The 25,601-nt window shown below is 47.9% G+C and overlaps 1 protein-coding gene across 1 annotated transcript in view; it reads right to left on the bottom strand.

Annotated features, from left to right (window-relative positions):
- The window catches only part of LOC119446293 (cationic amino acid transporter 2), a 102,342-nt gene extending 77,531 nt beyond the window's left edge, over nt 1-24,811 (bottom strand). The window contains exon 1 of the mRNA XM_049664061.1: nt 24,191-24,811. Within this exon, the coding sequence (XP_049520018.1) occupies nt 24,191-24,530 (340 nt within the window). The 5' untranslated portion in view covers nt 24,531-24,811. The remainder of the gene's footprint in view (nt 1-24,190) is intronic.
- Between the last annotated feature and the right edge of the window lie 790 nt (nt 24,812-25,601).

Genomic DNA, 25,601 nt, shown 5'->3' with positions numbered 1-25,601 from the left:
GGAACATGTAGCACGTAGCGGTTCTTGGCGTCTCCTGCCGCTACACCACTCGAACACGGCGACGGCGGCTTCCGCGCAGGAAGAAAGTGAACCGGGAGATTAATGGGCGGAGGAAAGGGATAGAGAGGGGGGGGGGGGGGGCTTTGTTTTCTTTCTGTTTTCGTTGATCATGCGTCCTTTCTCTCTCGATTAAAAGGGAGGAGAGAGTGAGAAAGAGAGAGAGAGCCTCCTCGCCGGCTTCGAGGAGGGTGGAGATGGCGGCGCCGATTTTGAAGGGAAAAGATAGACCCCTCCCTCTCCTCCAGCAGTTCGCGTTCGATGGGGTGACGAAGTGTCGCTGCCCTATGACCTTTGGAGCTCCTGTTCATTTGCTGTGCGGCCATGCAAAACGACGCGAGGCAAGGAGACGGCGACGCGGTACAGTCAAGGTATACGTCGTGTCGAGCGTATATATATATTTTTTACGATCCGGCGGACTCGTTGGGCGACTGAAGGGAAAAAAAGAAAAGAGAAAGAAATCAGTGAACATAGAGAGAGCGATATGGGGTGGGGTAGAGGAGGTAGACAGATATATATATATATATAGAAGGAGAGAGGCGTAAATGTGTCGCTGCCTCACATGCACCATTCGGTGAGCGTGAGAAACATTAGGAGTGAGATTGAAATGAAAGAAAGAAGGCTTCCTTCTTTCCTTGTGAAGCAAATGGAAAAAAGAAGAAATAAATATAGGATTAGAAAGAATAGCGTATGCGGATACAGGAAAGCCGAAAGCAAACGACGCGCGACCGAGATTTCGGGTGGTGTCGATGACGGCGTTAAGGTAACACCTGCAAAGGAAGGGTGCTTTAGAATTGGGCATGACGTCAGAGGCGGGCCCCTGAAGAAAGATGGTGATCCGAAGCAAGGCGGCTTGCAGCAGCCAGTGTCGGATTGATATTAAAGTCAGTGTTGGTTCTGTGGAATAGAGCCTGCAAAACTCGATCGAGAAAGTCTATACAGACTGGGTACATAAACTGCGTTGCCGCTCAGTATGGTTATTCCGTCTTCGTATACATACATTATGTACTACATCCTGCTGATGAAGGTTGTTTAAAAGTTTGAGGCCATAACTCTATTACTTGATTATAGTAAATCTACAGACTTACGGCGCTCTAACCTATGGAATACAGTTTATAAAGACAGGATATAGTTATCGCTTGTAGATAATCTATTGTTTTACAGATAAATGCTTGTAGGCTTTGTACAGTGCCGAAACATAATATTGCACTTTTAAGTTCTGCATAAGTTCCCTGTACAAATATTCGTTGAGTTTTGCCATAGTCCTAACATGTAGGAATAAGAACATAAATTTGTAATAACGATGTAAACGCTAGCCGATGGCGTGATATTTGTGAGAGAGAATGCTCACAGCTAATAAAAAAAATGAAAACAGAATAGAACTTTGGCTTACGCTGAAGGGGTTAGGGTAATTCCGGAATGGGAATGGGTGGAAGGGGAGGAGTGAGCATATGACAAAAGAAAATAAGCAAGGCAGTTCTCTCCGATTCATCAGAACATGCTTATAGTGCAACTGGGGTACGAAGAGGTGCTGGAGAAATTGTGTGGGAAAGAGGCTCGTTAGCTTCAGGACCTGAGATCTCAATTAAGGCAATGGGTCTCATACTCTCTATGAACGAAGAGAGTTCTGAGAAGTTAGTATACTCGACAGGGGAACAGCGCAAAAAAGCACGAAATACAGGAAGGGAGACACACACCATCGCTGGTGTGTGTCGAGTATATGCCGACTAGCCCAAGCCTCTACGATGTTGCAAGTTAGTACTCCTTTCTATGGACTATAGCCCCTCCCTCCTCATTAACCCATTAACTCATTGCCCATTAACCACATTTCCGGGAGTTTTTCTGGTCTGACATGTGTGTAAGTTGGGGCAACTTGCTTATGCCCAAACTTAGTTGAGGGTCGCGCGTTAGTTTGCTTTCGTAGGGGAGTGGAAGAACTCTCAGGGATGGAGTTTAATACAGAACGAGTAGCGCCTCCCGCAAAAGGAGTTTCCCAAATCTATTTGTTCTTTGAGTGCAAAGCACTCCTGGAGAGGCAGGGAGTGTTCGTGCTGTGCGATGGAGTACGTTGACCCTGATTGTGGGGTGAACGCTTATTCCTTAACGCTTGTGAGTGCCTACAATGAGTGAACGTACTTCACTGGGGAGTAGAAGGACTCCCGTAGACGGAGTTGAACATGCAATGAATATAGAACGACCGTTATACCTCCCGCCAAGAGGGAGGCTCCAGTAGTTCCTTCATGCTTACAGAGTAAGGCACTCCTGGAATCTTCCCGTGGCACTACAACGAAGTTTCACGGTAGAGTTCCTTCCATATCGAACAACTTTTAAATGCTGCTCAACATTCCGGCTCACATAAATAATGCTGGCACACACAGAAAAACATATCGTTCGGGTCTGCCGCAAACCTGTGCTCCATGCACGGTCGCACCGATCGGTGCTCGTGATACAAGTGCTGCTCGCGTGTCTACATATCTGGCGGCCTTTCGATTCTGCACCCGACCCCGGACAGCGACGATTAGTTGTCGCGCGTTTTTAAGCGAGCATCTTTACTTCGATGTGAACCGAGCCTTGCAGCTCTTGTTTACTCGGGGCACGAATTGAGTCTAGCTCTATAACGTTATATATCCGAGCCTGCTGTCAAGTTTACAGCGTTGTCTCGACTCGAATAGCACGGACGTATATACGAAAGCTCAATTTCTGATATTTAGGCTGCGGCGAAGTGCAGACGTTCACGTGCGACGCCCGATTCGTGAAGAAGAAAAAGGTTCTCTTAACAACGTCAATACACCTCCAGCAGGCACAGCGCGGTGTCTGGTTGAACGTGGAGAATAAAAAAAAGAAAAAAAAAAGAAAAAAAAAAAGAAAAGGTAAGAGGAAAGCGAGATAAATCTTTTGACTTTTGCAAATTACGGCGCCTAGCTACTCCCGTGACCACGACTTTGACAAGCCCGTCCGCAGATGTGAAGGGCGTCAAGTTGAGTTAAGCTCATCATGCGACTTGCTGTTAACCGCTGACGCCACGCTCAGGCTTCTCTTTGTCTTTTTGCGCAAGCCGCACTCTTGAGACCTTCTCCACTATAAGCGAAACAGTCGGCGTCGTCAAGTGAAACGCGAAGCTTCACACTCAGGCTCGTAACTCGCGCAGTTTTCTCACCTGCCGCGATGGTTCGGTGACTGCGCTTGACGTTCTGCTCACGAGCCCGATGCCGGGGGTTCGACTCCCGCCAGCGGCGGTCGCACACCAATTGGGGCCGAGACGTAAAAGCGACCGCGTAGCCAGCATGAGCACGTGCGTTAGTGATATCCTCCAGGTAGTAAAAAAAATAATAATAACCCAAAGCCCTCCGCTACAAGATCTGTCACAGGCCAAATGTCGCTTCGAAACGTTAATTAAACCTCATGAATTAACGGATCAAACAATTTTCTGTTTCGAACTTCGCGCCCTTTATAGCGCTGCCGCTTACGTAAAAATCCATATACACATATCGTTACGTTTTCAATAAAAAGAGCACTTGTGCCACTTGTGCCTGCCACACACTAAGTGCCTCGAGCGACCAGTCGTGCGGCAATTCCGCGTGTATTCGTGGGCTTCTTCCACCCTCGGGAAAACACATGTAACACGTATTGAGCAACAGAAAGCTGTATCGGGAGTTTTTCATGCTGCTCTATAAATTTCTCATTGACACATTTACAATTAGGACAGTACTTCTCGAGTTAGATAATTAATTACAATTAGTTAATTAAATCTCAGTAACGAAAAAATTACTGGCGGCTACTCCACTGCACTGGAAACAATACGCACTAGGTTTGCTTCGCGTAACGCCGTTCCTCTTTTTTAAAATCGTGCTGTGTGATAGCTGGGACACCCTGTATACGTAAAATCTACGTCACGGATTTCGTTCGCATATTTGGGCCGTTCTTGTGCACGAAATGTTTCCGTAAGTTTCGAGTTTCAGTCCCTGCGCGCCTTCGAACACACACACACACACACACACACACACACACACACACACACACACACACACCACACACACACACACACACACACACACACACACACACACACACACACACACACACACACACACACACTCTATATATATATATATATATATATATATATATATCGTGGCATCCGTAGTCATCAGGATTTCGCTCGTGACTGTACGGGCTCTTGCGTAGTTACCAAGCATGGTAAATGTATACGTGTCCGTTTTTAAATAACCAACATTCGTGCACTTGTGCCCAACATTTTTCGTCGCCCGCGAAGACCGTTTCTTACGAGCGCATCCGGCCCCTCTGTTTTCGGAGAGCACTTAGGATGCACGGGCAGTAATCATTTGTAGTGTCGAATAAAAACGTCAGCGAGGTGCAAATGCGAGCAAGTTGGTGACTTATCGTGGCTGTGCGGAGTTCCGTCTTCAAGCTGTTGCGTATGCATCCTCATGAATAAACGCGATCGCGCGAAATTACCCCGGAGGTTCTTTGGCACTTTCCCCAGTTTGGATGCAAATGCCGTTTTGTTTTCTTGAACCTCACTATACGTGCCGCAGGCTAACGTTCCGAGAGAGCAGGGTGGATTAATTGTTATACTTTTTTTTTCTTTTTTCGCAAGTTGCGACTCCAGGGACGCGACCTACTCGACAGTATATACAGCGCCACAACTCTTTGACGTTGCGGACTCACGCGTGGGTGATGGTCGTTATCATGCGCTCTCCATCTTCTGCAGCCTGTGCAACCCCCCCCCCCCCCCCCCCCCTCAACCCGTTCTTCGTTTTATTATTGTCTTTAGCTTTTATTGTTGCTTTCCGTAGCTGAATGTATGTATGTATGTATGTATGTATGTATGTATGTATGTATGTATGTATGTATGTATGTATGTATGTATGTATGTATGTATGTATGTATGTATGTATGTATGTATGTATGTATGATGTATGTATGTATGTATGTATGTATGTATGCATGTATGTATGTATGTATGTATGTATGTATGTATGTATGTATGTATGTGTGCGTGTGCGTGCGTGTGTGTGTGTGTGTGTGTGTGCGTGTGTGCGTGCGTGCGTGTGTGTGTGTGTTTGTGCGTGTGCGTGCGTGCCTACGTGTTTAAACGCGAGTGGGTGTGCTTGTGTGTATATATGTGTGTGTTTTTCATCAAACACGGTCACGTATCCTTTATGCGTGGGTAACAAAAACGAGTCTTCGTTTTACCGCATTCGCGACGACTGCGTGGGGAGAGGGCGTTAAAGTTAATGCCGAGTTGCACCACGTTGACCGCGGGGGAAACGTTATTCTCAGTTTCGCTCGCGTCTGCGCTGTTTCGTTCGTATTAGAATATCCGACGTGCTAATGCGACGCCCAATACGTGGCGCGCCGTTTTCCCCGGAAATGTTTCACTTCGCGAAAGAGATGTGCTTTGCTCAGTCGGCACGAAGACGCTGATTAGATCAGTGTTGGGGTAAGAAACGCGAGTAAGGAGAGAGAGAGATAGATAGAGAGATAAAAAGAGAAGGAAAGCCTAGTGAGAACAGGAAAGGACTAATGATGTAAGAAGGGAAACAAACAGGTATAAGATAAATGGGGGAGACAAGTCGCTGCTACTACAGCTATACGTGGGAATGGGCCACGGATTCTTGTAAATGTGGCTGCCATCTCCCGAGACCGAGATTCTAATACGAGTCGATGCTCTCCTTTGTTCGTTTGTTTTCTTTCGCGGATCCTCTGGGAAATCTGGGGCCGCCAATGTTTACAGATCGGAGACTCCTCTCACGTGCGCCGATGGGGCCGAGCAATAACAACGAGAATGTGTACCATTCAAAACATAAAGAAGGAACTGAAGAAGACTGTCCAAACTGAAGTTGCGAGAGAAGAGTTTCGGGAAAGACTAACAATTTTGCTGAAACAAGTCGAGTGAATTGCGAGCGCGCCAGTGACAGCGGTCACGGACGAGCGTATATCCTAACCCACGTTTAACTTCCGGACGCGGTGATGGGCTCCGGTCTTCACCAACCGAAAGCGCTGGTTGGTTCAATATGAGAGCTTACGCGTAATCGCGGCCGCCAACTCGATGTAGAATATACGGTGAAAAAAAGTGCCGCGTCATCACGTTACGTTAAATTTGTCCCCGGCTATCTGTGGACAGCCGGAGATCTCCGACTTACTGTGTCATATACGCTACAGCTCGGCGAGAAAAAAAAAAAAAAAAGAAAGAAAAAAAAAAAGCCGAGGAACAGAAACGGCTCCCAAGTGGCACAGCGGCGGCGCAATTCCTATACTTACACGACTGTGGAACAGTCACTGACGGGCGCAATGTTTCCTAGCGATGTTGAAGTCGACCCGCCATCAATGCGACACGTCGCGAGTCTCCTATACTGGCTCTATAACGGGTCGAGGAAACTTCCGTGCATGTAGTGGTGTTAGAACGGGTGGCCGCGGAAACAGAGTGCTTTTCGGGTAAATGCGTGGCGTCTGCTCCGTTTTAAATGCCCATAGGAACAGCCAGAATGTAGAAGTGGGAAGAAGGTTGCCTCTTTTATTGCGATAGCAAATATATGGACACTCAAGGCGCATTTCTGCCGTCGCCGTGATGTTCCGTATAAAGTCGTCCAACGGCGCTAACATCGTCGCCGCGCGCCGTATGCGTTATGTGCGAGTGAAAGCGGGGAGGAAGCGTGCAGTCTTCCATCGCGCGCAAGGCACCAGGGGGAGGGGAGGGAAAGGGGAAGCGTTCTGCACCGGCGGCCGAGCAGGCGCTATAGGCTCCGTACAGTCAACAGGCGGCGCTGCTGCGCAACAGCGGTGGCGCGATGCTCAGCGTCGCATGTGGCGGGCGGCGCGAAACTGGGAAGGGGGGAAGACAGCGAGATTTCGGAACTACGTATACACGCCTCGGAAAGCCGCACGTATATCCGCGATCCTCCTCCTTTTTTTGTGCGTGTGTGCGTGTGTGTGTGTACGTGAAAGTACAAGCGTGGCCCTCTGTGATGGCACAAATAGTTTTTGCGGGGTTCAGGCCTATTAAAGGAATAGACGATTACTTTCACGGTGCAGCGTTAACCAGCGGAGACAAGCTCTACGCTGCTTCGCATGTTGCTTGTGTGAAAGAAGTGGACGGCGTGGACGTTCACGCGAAGTGCCGTTCGCAACAGGGAAAGCAAGTATACGACGTCATCCTTCACATGAGTAAAGCTTACTGTTATACTAAAATTGAAGTCACTAAACTGGCACCCTGAAAACGTTGTAGTTGACCGATTTTCAATCGACGCCTCACTGTTGGCAATGCATGCCTCATTTTGCTCCGGCGCGTTGTACGCCGCGGCCTATCATTTGATGCCCCTGTCACACTGTTACTTTAGATTGTTATACAGCTCGATCTGGACCGCGTGCAGCTACACGCTCACTCGTAGGCTGTCGTCAGCACAGTCATGTCGAGTGAGCTAAACGATTCGGATTGTTGGATCGTGTGGCAGTGACCATGCTATCCTCGTTGACTCGTTCGGGACCCAGTCGGAGCCACCTTCTGCGCTGGTAAACGAGATTTATTAACTAGGCGATCTTAATTTACATGACGCGAATGTTCGTTTTTCATAATGTACAATGATCGAGGCTCATTAGGCCCCTTTCACAAGATACGATTTCTCTTGCGAATTCCTTTCCTTGCATACGCGCTTTGCTTTTACAATGATACACCGCAAATGTATATCACAAGAAAAATCGCGCCATGTGAAACCGCGCCTCTCAAGCGCCAGCGGCCGAAACGAGGATCGTCGAATTCGTGCTCGCCAGCACAAAATAGGCTTCCTTGGCATAAAATATTGCTCATCGCACATTCCAGTGCTATGCTGATCATACCGAATGCTAAGACAACGGTAAGCAGTCGTCAAATCAGCGAAGTCGTGACAAATTTCTTTTAAATGTTCAGCAGCTGGCCATGGCCGCTGGCTTCGCACAACGAGCTGTGAAACGCGCATGTGTAGCACGCTTTACAGAACAAAACCTTCTCACAAATATCAAAGAAGCTGATTTACTTTACTCTCCTCACAGCTGCGATGCATTTCTTTCGCCGTTCGATCTCATAAGACTTGCCAGGAAACCTGTACAACTTTATCCCGGGCTGGCCTTCGTGGTTGTGACAGCTTTTTTTTTTCACCTCCGACGCTTGCCGATGAAGCGCATGCCATTGCACTGTCGCAAGACGTATAAAAAAAATAAGGAGGCTGGTGAACAAAGCAAAACGGCTTCAACCGTGGCCGAGACGAAATGTAGCGCGCGGGAAAGAATACTCATCGAGCCGGCCGAGCTGCGGCGCCCACTTCCCAACACTGTTGCGTCGCTGCGCCAGATGGCGCCAGAGCAGCCGCAAACTCGACTGTACGGAGCCTATATTGAAAGCGATGTGCGATCGGGACAGAGTGCACCGAGTGCCGATAGTTTCGTGCGCGCTGTGCTTTCGCCGCTTAGTTCGCGGTGAAGCAAGAGGCAGCACGAAGGTCAATTCACTCGCTGCTGCTACCGCGCTTCTTCACTCCAGCGTTTTGACGAGTTTCCGCGGTCATCGAGTGAGATGTGTTCATGTTTGCTTGTGCGCGCGTGACACCATGCTTGTTAATGTAGTTCGTAAGCGAATGTTTACAAGTTTCTACGGCCAATAAATCTACTATCCTTACTTCGTGTAGCTGTCGACTAATTTGCTATCGCAATCGATGCTCCGCCATTAGGGCGAACCTGCGGCTTATTTCTGAGGCTTCGCAATCCAGTGAGTCGGTCTTTGCGAAGTGCTCGCACGGGATAACAAGAATCAATGGCGCCAGAGGACATTACAGGCGAAGTCTACGGAGCTCTCGTTGGAAAGGTCTTTCCTCATCGATAGAGGGACTCGGTGCTGCCTCCTCAGTCGTCCATGCTATAATTCCGAAGCCGCGACGGCAGCGTTCCGCTCCGTTCGGAAACGGCGGCGAAAATTACACCGTGGGCCTCGCAAGGACAAAGTCACACACACACACACACACACACACACACACACACACACACACACACACACACACACGCACGCGCACGCGCACGCGCACGCGCACGCGCACACGCACACGCACACGCACACGCACACGCACACACACACACACACACACACACACACACACACACAGGACAAGAGGCGACTGTGCGCAGGGGGCGGAGGTCGCTCGATCGGCAAAGGCAGCGCTTCCCCGTTATACTCTCGTCATCGAAAACAAAAGGGGTATGCGACAACGACAGTCGATGGACGGAACAGCCGGAGCGAAACGAAATAAGCACTCGGTGTGACCTGAGTGCAAAAGCTCACTACACTGGCGCGCGGCGCAGCTGCTGCTCCCCCAGGAGGGTTACATGGTTTTGTAGTCCGCACGCGGACGCGCGGTTGCGACCTCCCTCCCTACTTTCTCCACACACGCACCATCATCTCAGGCTTTCTCTTTTTTCCGGAATGATTGCCTTTGGGAAGAGACCCGTTACGAGCTAGACGTGTTCCGCGTACCAACACTGTCCCCCAACCCCTTCACGTTGCTTGTATGTGTCTTCTTTCCCGTTCTTAGCTATAGTATATACAAGCCTCTGTTCCTTGTTGTTTTATTTTTCAATTTCTGAAGGCTGCCAGGTTATTTTGCCACTCTCCGAAAATGAGGCGCGCGCGGAAGAGCGATTTCTCCTCTTCAGTCCCGTCTCGCTGTGTTTTTTTCCCTTTCGAAGTTTCGCTCCGTTACAGTATATATACGAAGCCTGTACAGTGTCGCTATAGTTGGGACTCGCGTGAAATGACGATCGTGGTATGTAATATAAATCGACGACGCTGTCGTTCCGCCCGAAGTGCGCCCCGAAAGTTTTATAGCGCGCGTCGAGTAACGCCCCGGAATTTACGAATAGCGACATAAAGCCGAGTTACAGATGCTTTTTTTCATTTCTTTCTTTCTTTCTTAAACATCTTCCAGAAGCGAGACAAATGGCATCGTAATGGCGGCGTTGGAGAATGTCGAACGAAAGGGAAAGAGAGAGCGCGTGTTTGTATCTGTAAGCGCGTACACAACTGGCTCGGCGGTAGGTATCGCAGCAAAATAGAAAGAACGAACACAGTCGGGGCATGCATTCACGACGCCGTATTTACGTTAGATCAGTTGGTAAGAACGAGTACTAGCCAATAGTGGAAGAGAACGTAGCACTAGCGAAAGCCTTCCAGCGAATGACAAACCACATACTTATACGAACGGAAAGCTTTGTGAATTCGGCTTGTGATGTGTTCTGCGCGAGTTAGCGTATACAGACAAACTGTGGACCTGGCGAGGGAACGAAAACAACAACAACAAAACGGTGGAGTCGGCGGCATTTCAAACACGTTCAGATCTGCAGTGGTTCGACCAGGGACGTAGACAACCGCTTGCATACGGCTACAGTTAATGACTCAAGAGCTTGTTTTTTTCCCCGGCGATATTAGTTAACATATTGTACTAAGGCAGTGAAAGTGGAAATACTGATTGAGTGACAGGATTTAATTGAAGCGAGATAACCGGAACGGAAAAGGACAGGTGTGGTGGTTAAGTAGGAGAGAGCATCCGGTTTGCTACCCTACACTGGGAGTAAAGCACGGGGAAGGGAGAAAGGTGGGAGGAGGAAGAGGTTAAAGAACGCAAGCCGGAGAGCACAAGTAGCTCTACTTGAATGCAAATGTCTTCCAGTGCACCAGACAAGAAGAAACAAGAATGAAGACTCACAGCGCTGAACTAACTGAAACTTTGTTTTCCTGAGATCAAGTATAAATATACGCTTCACACCAGGAAAAAAAAATTTGTCGCAGTTTCACCCGAAAGGCGAAGCACCAATTGCGATAGCAAATTAGTAGAGAGCTATACGAAGTAAGCATATTAGTTTTATCAGCTGTATAAACTTGGACATGCAGCAGCACCAGCAACGCGCAGAACTGTTGTCGACGCCGTCGGCGTTTTGCCCGCGTTCACACCGAACGCGCGGGGCGTTTTTATATAAATACGTATTTGGTGCCGCAGCTAAACGTCGCCTCCCCTCCCTCCCTCCCGTCCCCCCACAGCCTTTCGCGCGACGAAAAACGTTGCGTTTGCTCTCTATGTATGGAAAGGAGGAAAGAGACGCTTAATTCTGCAGCCCTTCAGGGAGCACGGCGCAGAACGCGCGTTTGCTCTCCGATGTGCGTTCGCTCCCCGTAAAAGCGCGTGTCCCTCGCGCCCTTTCACTCGCACATACAGCGTCCGGAGCGCGGCGACGATTTCATCGCCGTTGACGTCATACGGAAGCTCACGGCGACGGCGACGACGACGGCGACGACGACGTCAGAAATCTGCTTTGGCGTGTCCATATAATTGCTATCGCAATAAAAGAAAGAAAGAAAACAGGCAGGGAGGTAGACCACAGAACGAAGGCACAAAAATTCAATCTGCAGAAGCATCCCGTTACACGCGTCCGTTATTGTGCGATAGGAATACGCACTCCTTTACTTCGAAATCACACTGCCACACTTGTGACGATCACTTCCCTGGCGAGTCTGTCCTTTTTTTATTTTGCGATTGCACGCGCTCGATTGAAAAGGGACCGGCAACCACAATCGCGACAGTGCCGTATACCAAGATGCCCACTAATAATCCCCTTCGGCATAACATATACCTACATACATGTTACAAAAATTGGAGGACGCTTAAGCTTCCCTTTTAAGAGTGGAACGCGATAGCATTATCGGGCCCCGTTCGCATCGCATTTTAGATGTGAAGCATCTTATGCTTGGGCTATGTCACTCCCTCCGCCGTGCGGCGTCCACACCCCTACTGCTCATGCGCATCCTCCTCCCCCACCTCTCCATGTCTCATCTCCTGTCCTCCCCCCTCCCCCTCCTCTCCTCTCCTTGTCTCATCTCCACTCCTCTCGGCATTCCTTCTCTCCTCTCCGACGCTCCTCTCCCCTCCGGATTGCGCAACGAATGGCAACGCCTGCGGCTCCGCGCGCGATAATGCGAAGCAGCTTAGGTTAGAGGCGCGACGGTAGGCGCCCCAGAGACACCGGCAACAGTCACCAACGCCGCGCGCGTTCGGTGCGAACGCGGACAAAACGCCGACGGCGTCGACAACAGTTCTGCGCGTTGCTGGTGCTGCTGCATGTCCAACTTTATACAGCTGATAAAACTACCTTGAGTCGACCCCATGGCTGCTTCGCATACTACTCAGGGTTCCCCTACGGGAAGATGGTGTAATTTTTTTCTTTCAGAGGGCTTCACTGCAACACAGAAGTGGGAAGCCAGCTAACAAAGACCAAGCTTACACCTATCCCCTTAAATTCGGCTTCACTTTAAAAAATGCACTGCTAGGAAGACGTTTTTCCAGGGGCAATATGAGTCATATTAAAATGTGAAGGCCTCAGCACTTTATTATTTTATTAATTGCTTGCTATTGCCCGACGCGCGCGCGTGTCCAAAACGCATATAGACAGGCGAAGTCCCAATTTAACCTGCTGTAGGGTGCCTTACATGCAACGCCGTACATGCAACGCCGTACGGCGTTGCATGTAGGCTCTCTAACCTGCTGAGGATGCGAGCGCCATCTGGATTGCATTTTCGCAGTAAACTACCCGCTGTTATAAATGCTGGAAAAGGGGTTTGTGTTTAAGTTATTTGTAACAGAATTATGTTTTCTCGTATATTCAAATTACAATCCGATGCCACCATGTCTGTAGGTTGTGGTTAAGTCGTACTTTACCATTTTTCTGACGGATTTCACTTGAGAAATTCAATTTTTGTTCACCAAAACCTTGCACTACGTGGAGAGCCTGCGTTGTAGGGGTGGTTCGGGATAATTTTCTCCTTCGCTAACACCTTGCGCCACGCGGAAGGCCTGAGCGGTCGGGGTGGTTGGGCATAATTTTCTCCGTCACGAACGCCGACATCCACGCCGACCGGATTTTCTGCGACAAGGGGGGCCTAACGCTCGCTGTCTTGTTAAATGTCGTTCATTTAGGCATCGGCCAATTTGCCCTACATACTCACTCTTGTGTACAATGATGGTATTGTGCAAACGACGCGCCTTCACCACACGCCACGAAACTTGTCTTTACGCTCGACGACAACCTAAGAATTCCAGTACGAGCTCAGTCCACAGAACCGTACTGCACCGGCCTCCCCGCGCTCCGGAACATCTGAGCGATTTATCTGGATGAAACGAGAAATGCTGGCAACATATTGTGTCGCCGGCTTGTCTACAAACTATAAATTATTCAATGATCAGAGGATGACAACTTGAGGTGAAATGAAAAGCGTTTCGACAATAAAGCACATTTCGCAAACTTGCTTTAACAGCCAATATAGAAAAAAAAAGAAAGCAACAAGACTTTGTGCGAATAAATACACAAGTCAGTCAATCAAATTAATCGAACAATACAAAACAAACACGGACACACAAGGATATACTAAGTGATGATTAGTGGTGGCACAAGGAGCGTCGCTGGAGCCTACGTTTAAACAGGGGGACTGGCTCTTCGTCTCCCTGACGATGACAAGTTCCTTTGTCAAAACGTTGACTCCAGCGACGTTCCTTGTTCTGCAACTATTCATCACTTGAAGCCTCCATCTTCCTGTCAACTTGTGCATCGTAAAGAGATACGAAGTATTACATAGAGAAAATGTCACATTCAGCAGATTAGTAAAAGGACATATTCCAAGTGTTAAAACAGAGGTACAACATATAGTTCCCGGGGGACGCCGGTATTAGAAGTTCGCCTCCGCCGTGACGCCACCGAAATGAGCAAACGCGATTGACTGACTGTCGCATCTCTACAAGTTCTTCTTTGAGTTCGACAGAGGTGTACTTAACTGCCACTACAATCTTAGTTCGTCACCGATTCCTAGTCGCAGTAAGCGCCAGTGACTGACCGCTGTTGTGACGGCAGTATACAGACAAGATGAATGTTTGCAAACGAACGAACAAGCAAAAAGAGCGGACGAGTATGACGCTCACACATTTTTTACTTTGCCCGCTAGCCGCTTTCAAAGAAAAACGAGCTTTCTAAACTTGCCGACTACGTCTCTCAATCTTAACTTTTGTGAATGTATCAATACAGCGCCGCTGCATTTTCGTGACGTCATACCTTGAAGCCGGCGCTCCTCTGCTTCACGAACAACCAACCAACCGGCCGTCAAAACCTGCTTGCGCGTTCGCTAGCACTCCTTGGTTGATAGTGATGAAAACGGCAAAGAACGTGCTCGATGGTTTTTCTCGCTGCCTCAGTAGATAACCAACACAAAACACAAAAAACAGATATCATAGTTAGAAAGTGTGCTAGACTTGCCCTGGGAGTTCCTAAATTCGCACCCAACCATAAAACTGAAGCAACGGGGCTCTTTAACTCACTAGAAAACATAATAAACTCCCACAATCAGGCGCAAATACAAACACTTCAATCACCTCATCAGGGCCGACGGATACTGAACAGACTGGGATACGAAACCGCTAACTTACTCCCCAATTCCGCCGAAGTTACCACCATGGGATGATTTGCCAAGGATAAACGTAGACCCCATTCCAAAAAATATGCACCCGTAAAAGAATCGAAAACGGTAGTCAGAAAGAATAAATGTAACGCAGCAGACAGAAGATAAAAACACATACTATACTGTTGCTAGTCATAACGCCGAAAGCAGCGAATCAGCGGTCGTGGTCCATAACTCGACGCTTGAGAAAAGTTACTTGAGAGACCTAACGCCTCAAAACGTGGAACTGCTGGCGATAATGCTTGCCATAACGGAAATGACACATACATCTTACACGATTACAAACCGAACAGACAATCAAGGCGCTTGCAGAGACATTCAAAATGATGAATACATATGCACAAAGCTCCACACGTACATGCATGCTCGCCCCTTTCTACACGTAGTACGCATACAATGGGTTCCAGGCTATCAAGCACTGCGAGAAAATGTAAGAGCACACCAGCTCGCCCGCGCAGAAAATCCGGGACCTTCTATCCTTTGGCCCTGTCGAAGATACAACTCCGGAAAAGAGCAGAAGATGCAGTGGAAAGAAAGGATATATATTTTGAAGTCTCGCAGGGAAGCGTCAACACTTATCAACACGCCATCCTACACGCATTAGAGAGAGGACGCCTCAGTCACACGAAAAGCACAAACGCGCACATTGCTCACACTACACTATACGCGTTATATTAGCGGGGACTCAGGATCCTCCACTTGCAAACAGTGCGGGGCCTATCCATCAAATAAACACACCTCGTGGGATTGCCTTGCCAACTACATCTTCACAAAGACAATACTTTTTAAACTACCACACAACCAGAATCCCGACAGCTGGGAGGAGTGGACCACTCCCCCACGAAAGTTTCAAAAGCTTTGGCGGCCGCTTCTGATGCGGCACGTCAATAATGTGCGGGGCCAGGAGGCGTGAGCCTACCTGGGGCCTCAGTTCCTTTGGGACTAATATATGTTACTTCTCTCTTTTTTTTTCTCTCTCTCTCTCTCTCAGTAGTCACAGGTGGCGCTGTTTGCCATTACGATGTCCGATGCAGTAAGCGAAAGCCCATTTGTAAGACGTCGTCTCAAAAGAACACAGCGGCTACAAAGGACGCCGCAGAGGAGCGTTTCGGACTAAAGGCCAACTGGAACGAAATTTCACTTTTGTTTAAATGTGTCATAAATTAGTACTTACTATCGAAACAATTTTTCCGAGCCTGGAGGGAGGGCATCCGTTTAATTATTTTATGAACATCCTTTAAATTGCCACTTAGCAGGCGACGCGAGCATTTGGTAGTTAACGGCATGTAGGACGAAAAAAAAAATAATAAGGAAACTAGGAGGGAGGGAGCGTCACGAGATAAAATTGAAGCCAGAAGAAGTCGGTCCAACACGCGATCGTGTCACGGCAGGTTTTAGTGCATATTCCACTTCGCGCTAACGGCGCTCTCCTGAGAAGACAAAGGGTGCGACATAGTAACGTGCGTTCCGTAATAGCACGCGGCAACAATGGCGATTGATGTATACACGTAGCAATAAAAGATCTATGTCGCGCAAGCCCGCGGCCACTGCCGCCGCGAGGAGTTAGCGTTAAGATTCGCACGGGTGCTGCATTGCTGCCAGCTGCAACCCGTCTATGCGCCCCAGACCGTCCGGTCAACCTTCGGCGCGTGTTGTCCTTTCTGTCCTGCCCAGCTGTTCCCGCACACAAGCTGCATCTCCTGTGGAGTTGTCCGGGACTGCGCTCATCAAGGCGCCACTACCTGTCAATAGTGGGGCTACACCCAGGCTGCCCACCTGACTACCATCCTTAGGCCCACAGTGCGCCATAGGTCCACGCTGAACTTCACTGAAAAGACCGTCCTCAAGGATGGTCGGTATTAAGCGATCCGAAAAACGGCGCTGTAGACTTTGCGGACCACACCAACAACCGGTGTTCGAGATCAGAGAGCTCATTCATACCTTAACCGAGAAATGACACTGTGGCATTATGGATAACGAGCACGCCGATAACGTTAGTCGGACAGCTCTTCAAGACAGCACACAAGAATTGAAGCCCCTGTCACGCTAAGATGCAGCTATAATAATACTTCGCATGCTGCTACGAGACATCACGGTATCAAACGAGAGAGAGAGAGAGAGAGAGAGAGAGAAAGTCATAAGGGAAAGGCAGGGGAGGTTAACCAGGCTGAGCCCGGTAGGCTACCCTGCACTGGGGAAAGGGGAGAAGGGATTGAAAGAGGAGAAGAAAGAGAGAAGTTCACAGTTCACACCTTGCACATTTCCAGTCAGGCGTTCATCGCTAAGTTTCGTCACAGGCGGTCATGCAGGCTTGTGCACTTCAAAATGCGCAGCAGCGCCTTTGTATCAAACGAAGTTTTACCACTTCGACTCTTCGCTCTGCTTTTGCCTCCCGCCAGGACTCCACCGGCGCGATGGCACCCTGCTTTATCGGCTACGGCTATAGGAGTATAGCCTTTACAAAGTATGCTGCCTTCTGCATATTAGAATGGCTGACAACGCTGCCTGCGATGACTCGGGGTCTCGAGGAGACACTTCAACACGTCTTGTGCGGCTGTCCTCGATGCAGTGTACAGAGGCACACACTCCCTATAGCTCGTATCGACGACAGGTCATTGTCAGAACGAATCAATCTAGAATACCGACCTCGCAAAGCCGTCGCAGCAGAGGGCTGCGAATGCATTGTTGCAGTTCCTACGGAAAACAAACCTGTCCGAGCGACTCGCACACTGACAAGTGTTAACTGTTGTCCTGTGCTGTGGACGGCAGTGATTCTGTGCATGTGCTCGCTTTCTCTCTGTTTCCGACATATTTTTCTACGTCCGTTTTTGTTACAATAAATATTTTGCGAGCTTTTCTCATGCTGCCTCTACTGGTATACTTATTTCAAACGTAAAATTTTGAATGGAGCCGTCTCAATATCTATGCTATTTCAAACTAGTTTCTTTTACGCAGTCCAACATTTAGTGCAGTTGGCCTTCATTAACCACCTGGAGTTCAATTATGTGCCTCGAAATCTCAGTGCACGAACGAGCGCTCTACCTGAAACCAGTTCGTGGTGATGAACCTGAGACAGTAACTTGTACAAATCAAATATAGATTATAAAAGAATTTAATTAAGGTTGCTCAGATACTCACTCGAGTGTAGTAGTCACTCAACTGTACACTGGCGCAGATGCGTGAGTTCGACTCCCTGTGGCGGTGGTATATAGGTATTCCTTATTTTCGACGTATGGTACGGCTATATGATGATAAAGGTTGATTGGATGTATAGTATGTGATACTGTACCATATGAAGAAACTGCTAACTTCGGCACCTTTTTTTTCATGAACTGGCAACCCTGTGTTCCCGCGAACTCGTCCGGAAACGCCTATCTCTATCGAAATATCATCATAATCATCAGCAGCAGTCTATATTTGTGTCCCCTGCAGGACGAAGGTTGAATGAAAATGGATTAGAGTGCATACGGCAGGCAGAAAGCTGACCAGAAGCTTACCACTGTCGTTGAAAAGAAAAGTGTACAATCATTGCATTCTACCGGTGCTAAAATACGGAGCTGAAAATTGGAAGTTAACAAAGAAGCTCGAGAACAAGTTAAGGACCGCACAAAAGAGCGATGGAACGAAAATTGTTAGGCGTAATGTTAAGAGACAGGAAGTGAGCGGTATAGATCAGAAATCAAACGGCATTATCCAATATTCTAGATGACATTAAGAGAAAAAAAAAGAAAAAATGGAGCAGGGCAGGCCATGTAATGCGTGGGGCAGATAACCGGTGGACCATTAGAAATGCAAAATGGGTGCCAAGGGCAGGGAAGCGCAGTCCAGGAAGGCAAGAAATTAGGTTGGGTATTGAAATAAGGAAACTTGCAGGCGCAAGTTGGAATCAGCTAGCGCAAGACAGGGGCAATTGGGGATCGCTGGGAGAGGCCTTCATCCTGCAGTGGACATAGAAAAAAAAAGAAAGAGAGAGAGAGAAAAAAAGGACGGGGGCTGCTGCTGCTGCTGATGATGATGTAGGATGATAAAGCATAAAGACTAACGACGACCACGGCCTAATGGACAGAACAAACGCACAAAGGAGACCCCGTTCTGCGCTTTTAACAGATGTCGCATGTATAGAGGAACGCAGCTATGGCTGTGCACACCGTTACGCTAAAGCGAAATGCCTTTGATGGTAAAGTTAATGGCAAACAAAGAAGGAAGCACTGCGTTCACTAAGTCAAATAATTACCCTTCTGCGTTCCTAGTAAATAAACGAAGACGAATTAGTCCCCCAGCAAAATTCCTGAGCCCTTGCAGTCAGTGCCTCTCGACTTGTTTGCTCAAGCCGAAGGCTAGACATGGCTGCTCTGAGTTTGAGATTCGAATCAGTTCAATACGACTCGATTCCGTTCAGCCTCGCTTGATTCAATTATAACGCAGCGACTCTATACAACGGCTAAGTTGGATATACTGTGCGCTGCTGGCGTGGGCCTCAATGCGAAATCAAATACACGGACAGTCTACATCCGCCTACTGCGCATTTCACTTATAATAAGCTATACATTTGTTCATTAGCTAAGTGCACGCTGTGAGTGATTGTGCAAGCAGTGCCTACTTCTGCAATTAGTCCAGCTGGAGAGATGAAATATGAACTGTTAAGATGTACAGTATATTAGTGCTAAAGAAAAATAAAGAAGGAAAGTAAGCGCTTGAAATAATTAGAGCAAGCGGTGCATCTAATTGACTGCGTCAAGCTGTAACTTCGAAAAGACGTGCGAGATCATTGTTGCTAGTTGCCTGTGATTTGTGTCTAACATTTTGGTAACTTATCGCAAACAGCTTGACAAAGATTGTTCCGTTATAACGACCGTCGACAAAACGTTGCCAACGTTTCCGATATGTGACTAAAATCGATCAAATCGAATTTCAGGGCGCAGCGCTGAACTGGAGATGGTTACAGCCCCGGCTTTTCCGCGGAGTTTCCGTAAATCAGAGTACGAAGACGGGAAAGTACGTTTCACGTCAGTTGCGGAATCCCTAATGTCGCTGAGTTTGTCACTGGCCCCCTGGCCTCGTCAATTAAGCTGTATGTTTACTGCTTTCTTGCCAGGGTGGCCTTCAACACTCTACTTTGTGCATGTTGTAAATAAACTTGACTTCACTTGACTACGGAATGAAAGCGACGCTAACAATAACGGCGTTTTACAGGAGCCCTACAAAAAACGGGTCGGGTCCGCTTGTTGGGCTGAGATTTACCTTTGGGGCTCATGTAAATGCTTGCCGGTCATGTTGAGCGAGTGTCGAATCGGGCTGAGCCAACCCGATGGCGCGGGGTAGGTTGACCCAGCCCGACCCACCCTTGAAACGCGCATGTAAACGGGAATGGTTGGGTCGGTTATTCGCAGCCAGCAGCGATTGACAGGCCGCGCTGTCTTATCTTTGGGGGCCTCGACGCAGGCTGCCGCAATAATCTCGACTCCCTCCCCTCCCCCCTCGACAGCCCGACTCGACGGTCGAGTAGGTCAGTCTGAGCCCGACTCCTGACCCGACCCGTTGCTGTCGGGTTCCTGCAAACGTAGCCGATGAACTCTTACTTGTGCAAACGATTCGTATCCATTTGACGCGACTCAGATACGCGCGGGGATGTTTAAATCTACAGCTGCTTACAATACTGAAATTGCAGTGTCGCGATAAAGTTGTTCGTTAAAGAGTTACAACAATTCAGTTTTACTAAAATTCGAGAGTTTACTTATAGTCACTATCATGCAATTTGGGATGTACGCCATCAGCACGAATTTTGACTAGCCAGAAGACTATCGTCGTACTTGAAATTTCCAGTTTTCTTTAGGCGTTTCTTTATTAACAGCAACAGCAGACAAGGCGTCTAACATAAATAAATAAATAAATAAATAAATAAATAAATAAATAAATAAATAAATAAATAAATAAATAAATAAATAAATAAATAAATAAATAAATAAAATGGTGTACACGATATAGTTTCCTACCAAGATCACTATTGGAATCTCTGGCGCCAGTGTTAACGAAAACTGCGAGTATGTCGATTCAGCCAGCGTGGAATTCACAGCTAGTACACCCGTATTTGCGCTAACTTAATCATTTTTGTTTCAAGCTGCTTTGTGACAACAGACGTGATCATTTTCGAGAAAATATTGCGTCATATAAGTGCAACAATTCGGAATGATTATGCACATGCGCAAGCATACTGCCTTCGTGCGTTTAGAAAAAAATACAAGTTCTTGGAAATTTAGTAAGCTAAAGCTTCATATAAACAACGCCGCAAAAATGGTATGCAGTCACGATTCCGAAGAGAAAAGAAACTCATGTATACATTCCCATCGTAGCTTTACGATTGCGACGTCAGAGTTCCCTCGAGAAATTTATGTAGCAAACTCTATAATGTAAAGTCCAATCCAGTTATAACGAACGGGATTATGCGCTAAAAAGCAGTTCCACATGTAAGGTAATTCGATGTAGCCAAACACGCCTATAACTAACGTAAACTAACTTTGGTGATGCGTTCGATTTTATACCGATTTGTTAACTATGGCGGAGAAAAGAAGCAAGCGAGAAACCCGTTTATTGATAACAAAAACTACGCGTATAGTGGGCAATAATTTTTTGCCAGTGCCAGTGGTCTTAAACGTCGCCTGTTGCCAGTGGTCTTCAACGTCGCTGAGATTGACGTGCAAGCGGCTTTATGGCTCTGCCAAACGGAGTTCGATATATCCAATGTACAGTTCGTTATAAGGAGTCATTTCGCACGAGTGTCGGTTAGCAAGTTTCGCGTGTTTGAGTTAGAGAATAATTCGCTCTATCCGGATTCGTCATACTGCCGAAGCCCGGATACATTGAACCCACATATATAACGAATTATCGTGTACAACGAACAGCAGTAAAATCCCCTCGAAAGTTTACGTATAAAATTTGTATTTATATATCGAATTACCTATATGTCGAACTTTTTTTGTGAGCCCCCTTCAGATTCGATACATCCGGGTTTGATTGTATTCGCGTTGTCGGGCAAGGCGACATGTCGCCAGCCCCCCAACACGCGCACAATAACCATGGAGCCCCTGTCACGTGCGCCTGACGGATCACCAGCTGTGTCTGCCTGCCTGTCCGGCCTGGAAATGCGTCTTTCGTGCGCAGTGTCGATATCGCTTGACCGAAGCTCGTGTGTTTGACCGTGGCGTCGTCAGCGAGAGCAGGAGTTGTCCCGACATGTCACCGGCGTGTCAAGTCGAAATGACGGCCATTCCGTTTCGTCACTTTTTTAATGTTTTTCTTTCGTTATCTCAGTCAGTATTTTTTTTTTTTTTGCGGAACGCAGGCCAATGCGGGTGTAAAACTTCAAACCTCGTCGCAACTTTGATTCATGACTCTTTTGTTACACGAGTCGAATGTGCGAGCACAGCTGCCGTTCGGCATTTCGGGGTCTTTTGAAGCGCAAGCATGCCTTGGTCGGTAGGCTTTGTTGATTGGAATTCAGCACGATATACAGTATCGCAGAGAGCAGAAGAATACAGACCAGAAACGCTATTTGCTTTACGTCAGAGTGAAGAGATACCGAACGATAATCGCACCGTGCGCATCGAATATTCTGGTCCTATAAATGTTGCGACGGGCGGTTCGCGGCCCTTTCGAAAGATGCGAGGCTGACGAAAGAACAAACTGTGGGAGACCTGGCGAAATAACTGCGTGTAGCAGGAGTTGTCAGTATGCGTTATAGTCGTGAAATCGACGGTTTGACGACATCTCGTCTGGTCGGGTAGTAAATTCGTGTCGCAAGGCAAAACACAACGCTTCCTTATACGGAAGCTGAAACGTCTAATGTTAACAACACGTTTTGACCGTGCCGTCTCTTATTTTTATTGTGACGGAAATTTGTTATAGGAGGCTGAAAACTACAACGTAAACAGTTATCGTTGCTGGGTCTTTGCTCGGCAAGTGACATTGAAGGACGAACCACGTATCCAAGTCGGTGCCAACCTAAGAATGCAATGACAATATAATACACAGGCTGTCCCGATTCAGAGAGAATTTGTATAGATGCGCCAGCCAATCGCGTTCATTCGTTTCTGTGACGTTATGGCCGAGGCGAACTTCTACTCGGACGTACACCGCGCAGGTAGGTTGCGGTCCGGTGGGCGGAGCTTGTACCAGGTATTTAGATTAGATTATCGAATGTTCTCTACTGAATGTAAACCGCACAAAACGCTCTTTCGAGCGATGTCCTAAGCCAAAAAAAAAAAAAAAAAACGTAAGAACATTGAATACGACTTTTTTTTTTAAAGTGAGCGTGACTTAATTATTTCTTCACTGTCACGTGCCTATAGCTCACGTACGCGCTAGCACTCGCGATTGCGAATTCTTGCGGCAGCTTGACCACTGTTCTCGAAAACAAACGCAGCTCGTTGAACAAACTATAGTCCACAGCAGCTGTTACAAAGGCTGAGCTGAACTTTCGTCGCATTGGAGCGTCAGCTGTTTATTCTCTCGACAGCCTTTTCCAAGAACGAAAAGCGATGTCACGCCCACTTTATAATGACGTTCTCAGCTTCCTTTGCATCACTAATGGCAAACGTAGGCGTATGACCACATCCGGGGCTCAAATTGAAAGTTCTACTTTCTGTCTAATCCGAGGACGTTTACAAGCAATTAGATTACGAGTAACAAGAGACATGAGGTGAGGGTAATTTCACCTACACTCTGACGCGCCTGTCGTTACAGTACTGAATTTGTAAATTACTCAAGCGATTACTTCTTTGTGCCTGACCTTTGGAACGTTTGTACATTTAATTTGGCGTCGCGGTGTAATTGGCGTCGAAGCAAACGTTGGCTCTAACTTGCAACTCGCTTGTTACTTTTTCTACTAGCTTTTTAATGACAATACGCGAGCGATGACGCGGGCTTCGCGTCGCATCTTCTGTCGTACCTGGGGTGAGACTTGCATCGCGTCACAGGCCGCTGCAGGATTGCTTTGGCTGCGGCATTGCAGCCAAAAGCAATCCTTTTCTTCTGCGGCATTGCGCTGAAAAGTACATTCTATACGTCTGAAAAAAAAATAATAATAATAGCAGACGACGCCCCCCCCCCCCCCCCCCCTTTTTTTTTTTTTGTCGTCTTCTGCTTACGACTCCTCATTCTACATCTGACTCAAGTGTGTCAGACGATTGATGGCGTTACTACAGCTGGCGCGAGCAACGCCTGGAAAACTCGAAAACCGAAAGCAGTTATACCTCGCTCGCGCGCACACGCAAGGAGTGTTTTAAAGCGCAGCGCGTGTCACAGTTTACAAAGGAAGACCACCTGATTAGTACTCGTTAAGAAATTTGCCTACACACACGCTCCATCATTTGTGCTGCATAAAAATAACGTGTCAGTACGACGAGTCGACCAATATATATATATATATATATATATATATATATATATATATATATTATAAAGAAACACTAGTACGCAGGTATATTGGAGTCAAACTTGAGCTCAGCTGTACTCACTCCTGCAATATAAACCGCTGATTGGTCTCCGAGCGCGAAACACGCAGCTAGAAACCAGAAAAACAACGAAGTCTGAGCTTACCTGCCAATAACGATGCCACGGCAGCCACAAGCAGCGAAGGTACCACAGCCCCTGCGGACACTACGGCCGCGGCGTTCCCCACGATGACGAAAACACCGAACGTCAACCCGGGCGCAATCGCCGACACTATGAGGCACAAACGAGCCCGGGACGGAGACTTGGACGACGACGACGACGCGTTGGACGACGACGACTTTTCGCTCGACTTCTTGGCTTTGGATTTCCCTCCGGCCGAACCGTTCTCGGCTCCCGAGGAAAAACGGCGCACTTGAAAACTGTGCGGCGACTTTATCCGGGTCATCAGCGACCACAGGATCTCGGTGTTCCGACGACGTGCCATTGCTCGGGTCGACCGCTTCGTCGGCGTATCTGTCTCTCTCTATTTCCCTTAAGACATGCTCAAAAAACACGCACACACACGCAGCCGAACTCCTTCCGCGCGCGCACACGCCGAAAAAAAAAAAAAAATGCTGCTATTAGGTTAGCGAGGCCGAGCCGCAGCAGCGTCCTGCTGACGCGAACCGAAGAAAACGCGAGTTCATGTTGTGTCCGGAGCGAACTATCGCCGTCGCTGCTGGCGGAGCAGCTGCGTCTGAAGCTCCTGCGGCGGCGGCGGTGGCGGCCATCTTGATTTGCTGCGTCGTCTGCCAGTAGAGGGGAAATTTTTCGTCTGCTTCCGGCGCCGTCCAATCGTGCTTCCGCACCGGAACACGTGACCAGCCTCTTTCTCCAGAACGTGGAAAGAGAGAGAAGTGAGAGAGAGAGGGAGAGAGCTCGGGCTCGCGCTGGCGAGCGTAGATCGATACATACACGTCGCTGTTTCCTTTACATATTTCTCTCACATTTTTTTATTTGTTTGTTATTCCTTTTTTTTCATCCTAATTTCGGATTCCCAGTTTCTTATTTTTGTTATTATGTGACAGCTCTGTCCTAGTCCCGTTGGAAACCGCTTTGCTCGAAAAAACAAGAAAAATACAAGAAAGAAGTGCACAGAGCAGTTGAAGTGTCTCGTTTTTTGTTTGTAGCTTCGCGCGCTTACCGGAACTCGCCTTAGAGTTCACCGAGCCTCGTGCTGCCATCTGTCGATGGAGTGTAAAACGCTTTCGTTGTAAGTTGCGCTGCGCGAATGGTTGAGCGCGCGTCAGAGAACTGTGTCATTTTTTCCCCCTCCATCATGGTAGCGCTCCAGCCGCCGAGTAAGGATGGAGAGGGGAAATGTTCGATTTCTGCCGTGTATAAGGTTCTAGGAAAACACCCTTGAAACGGCCTGGTTCTAGAGTTCTCCCCGCATTCACGTCGGGGTGTTATTGTTCGCGTCATTTTTCATTCTGTAAAGCGGCGTAACATCTCGGTTGATTTTTAGCTCGAAGAAATACCTCATGCCGCCTCAAAGACGTCGGCAATTTCTCAG

Source organism: Dermacentor silvarum, chromosome 3 (genome assembly GCF_013339745.2).
Source record: "Dermacentor silvarum isolate Dsil-2018 chromosome 3, BIME_Dsil_1.4, whole genome shotgun sequence".
NCBI lineage: Eukaryota > Metazoa > Arthropoda > Arachnida > Ixodida > Ixodidae > Dermacentor > Dermacentor silvarum.
This window is presented reverse-complemented; position numbering and strand designations above follow the sequence as displayed.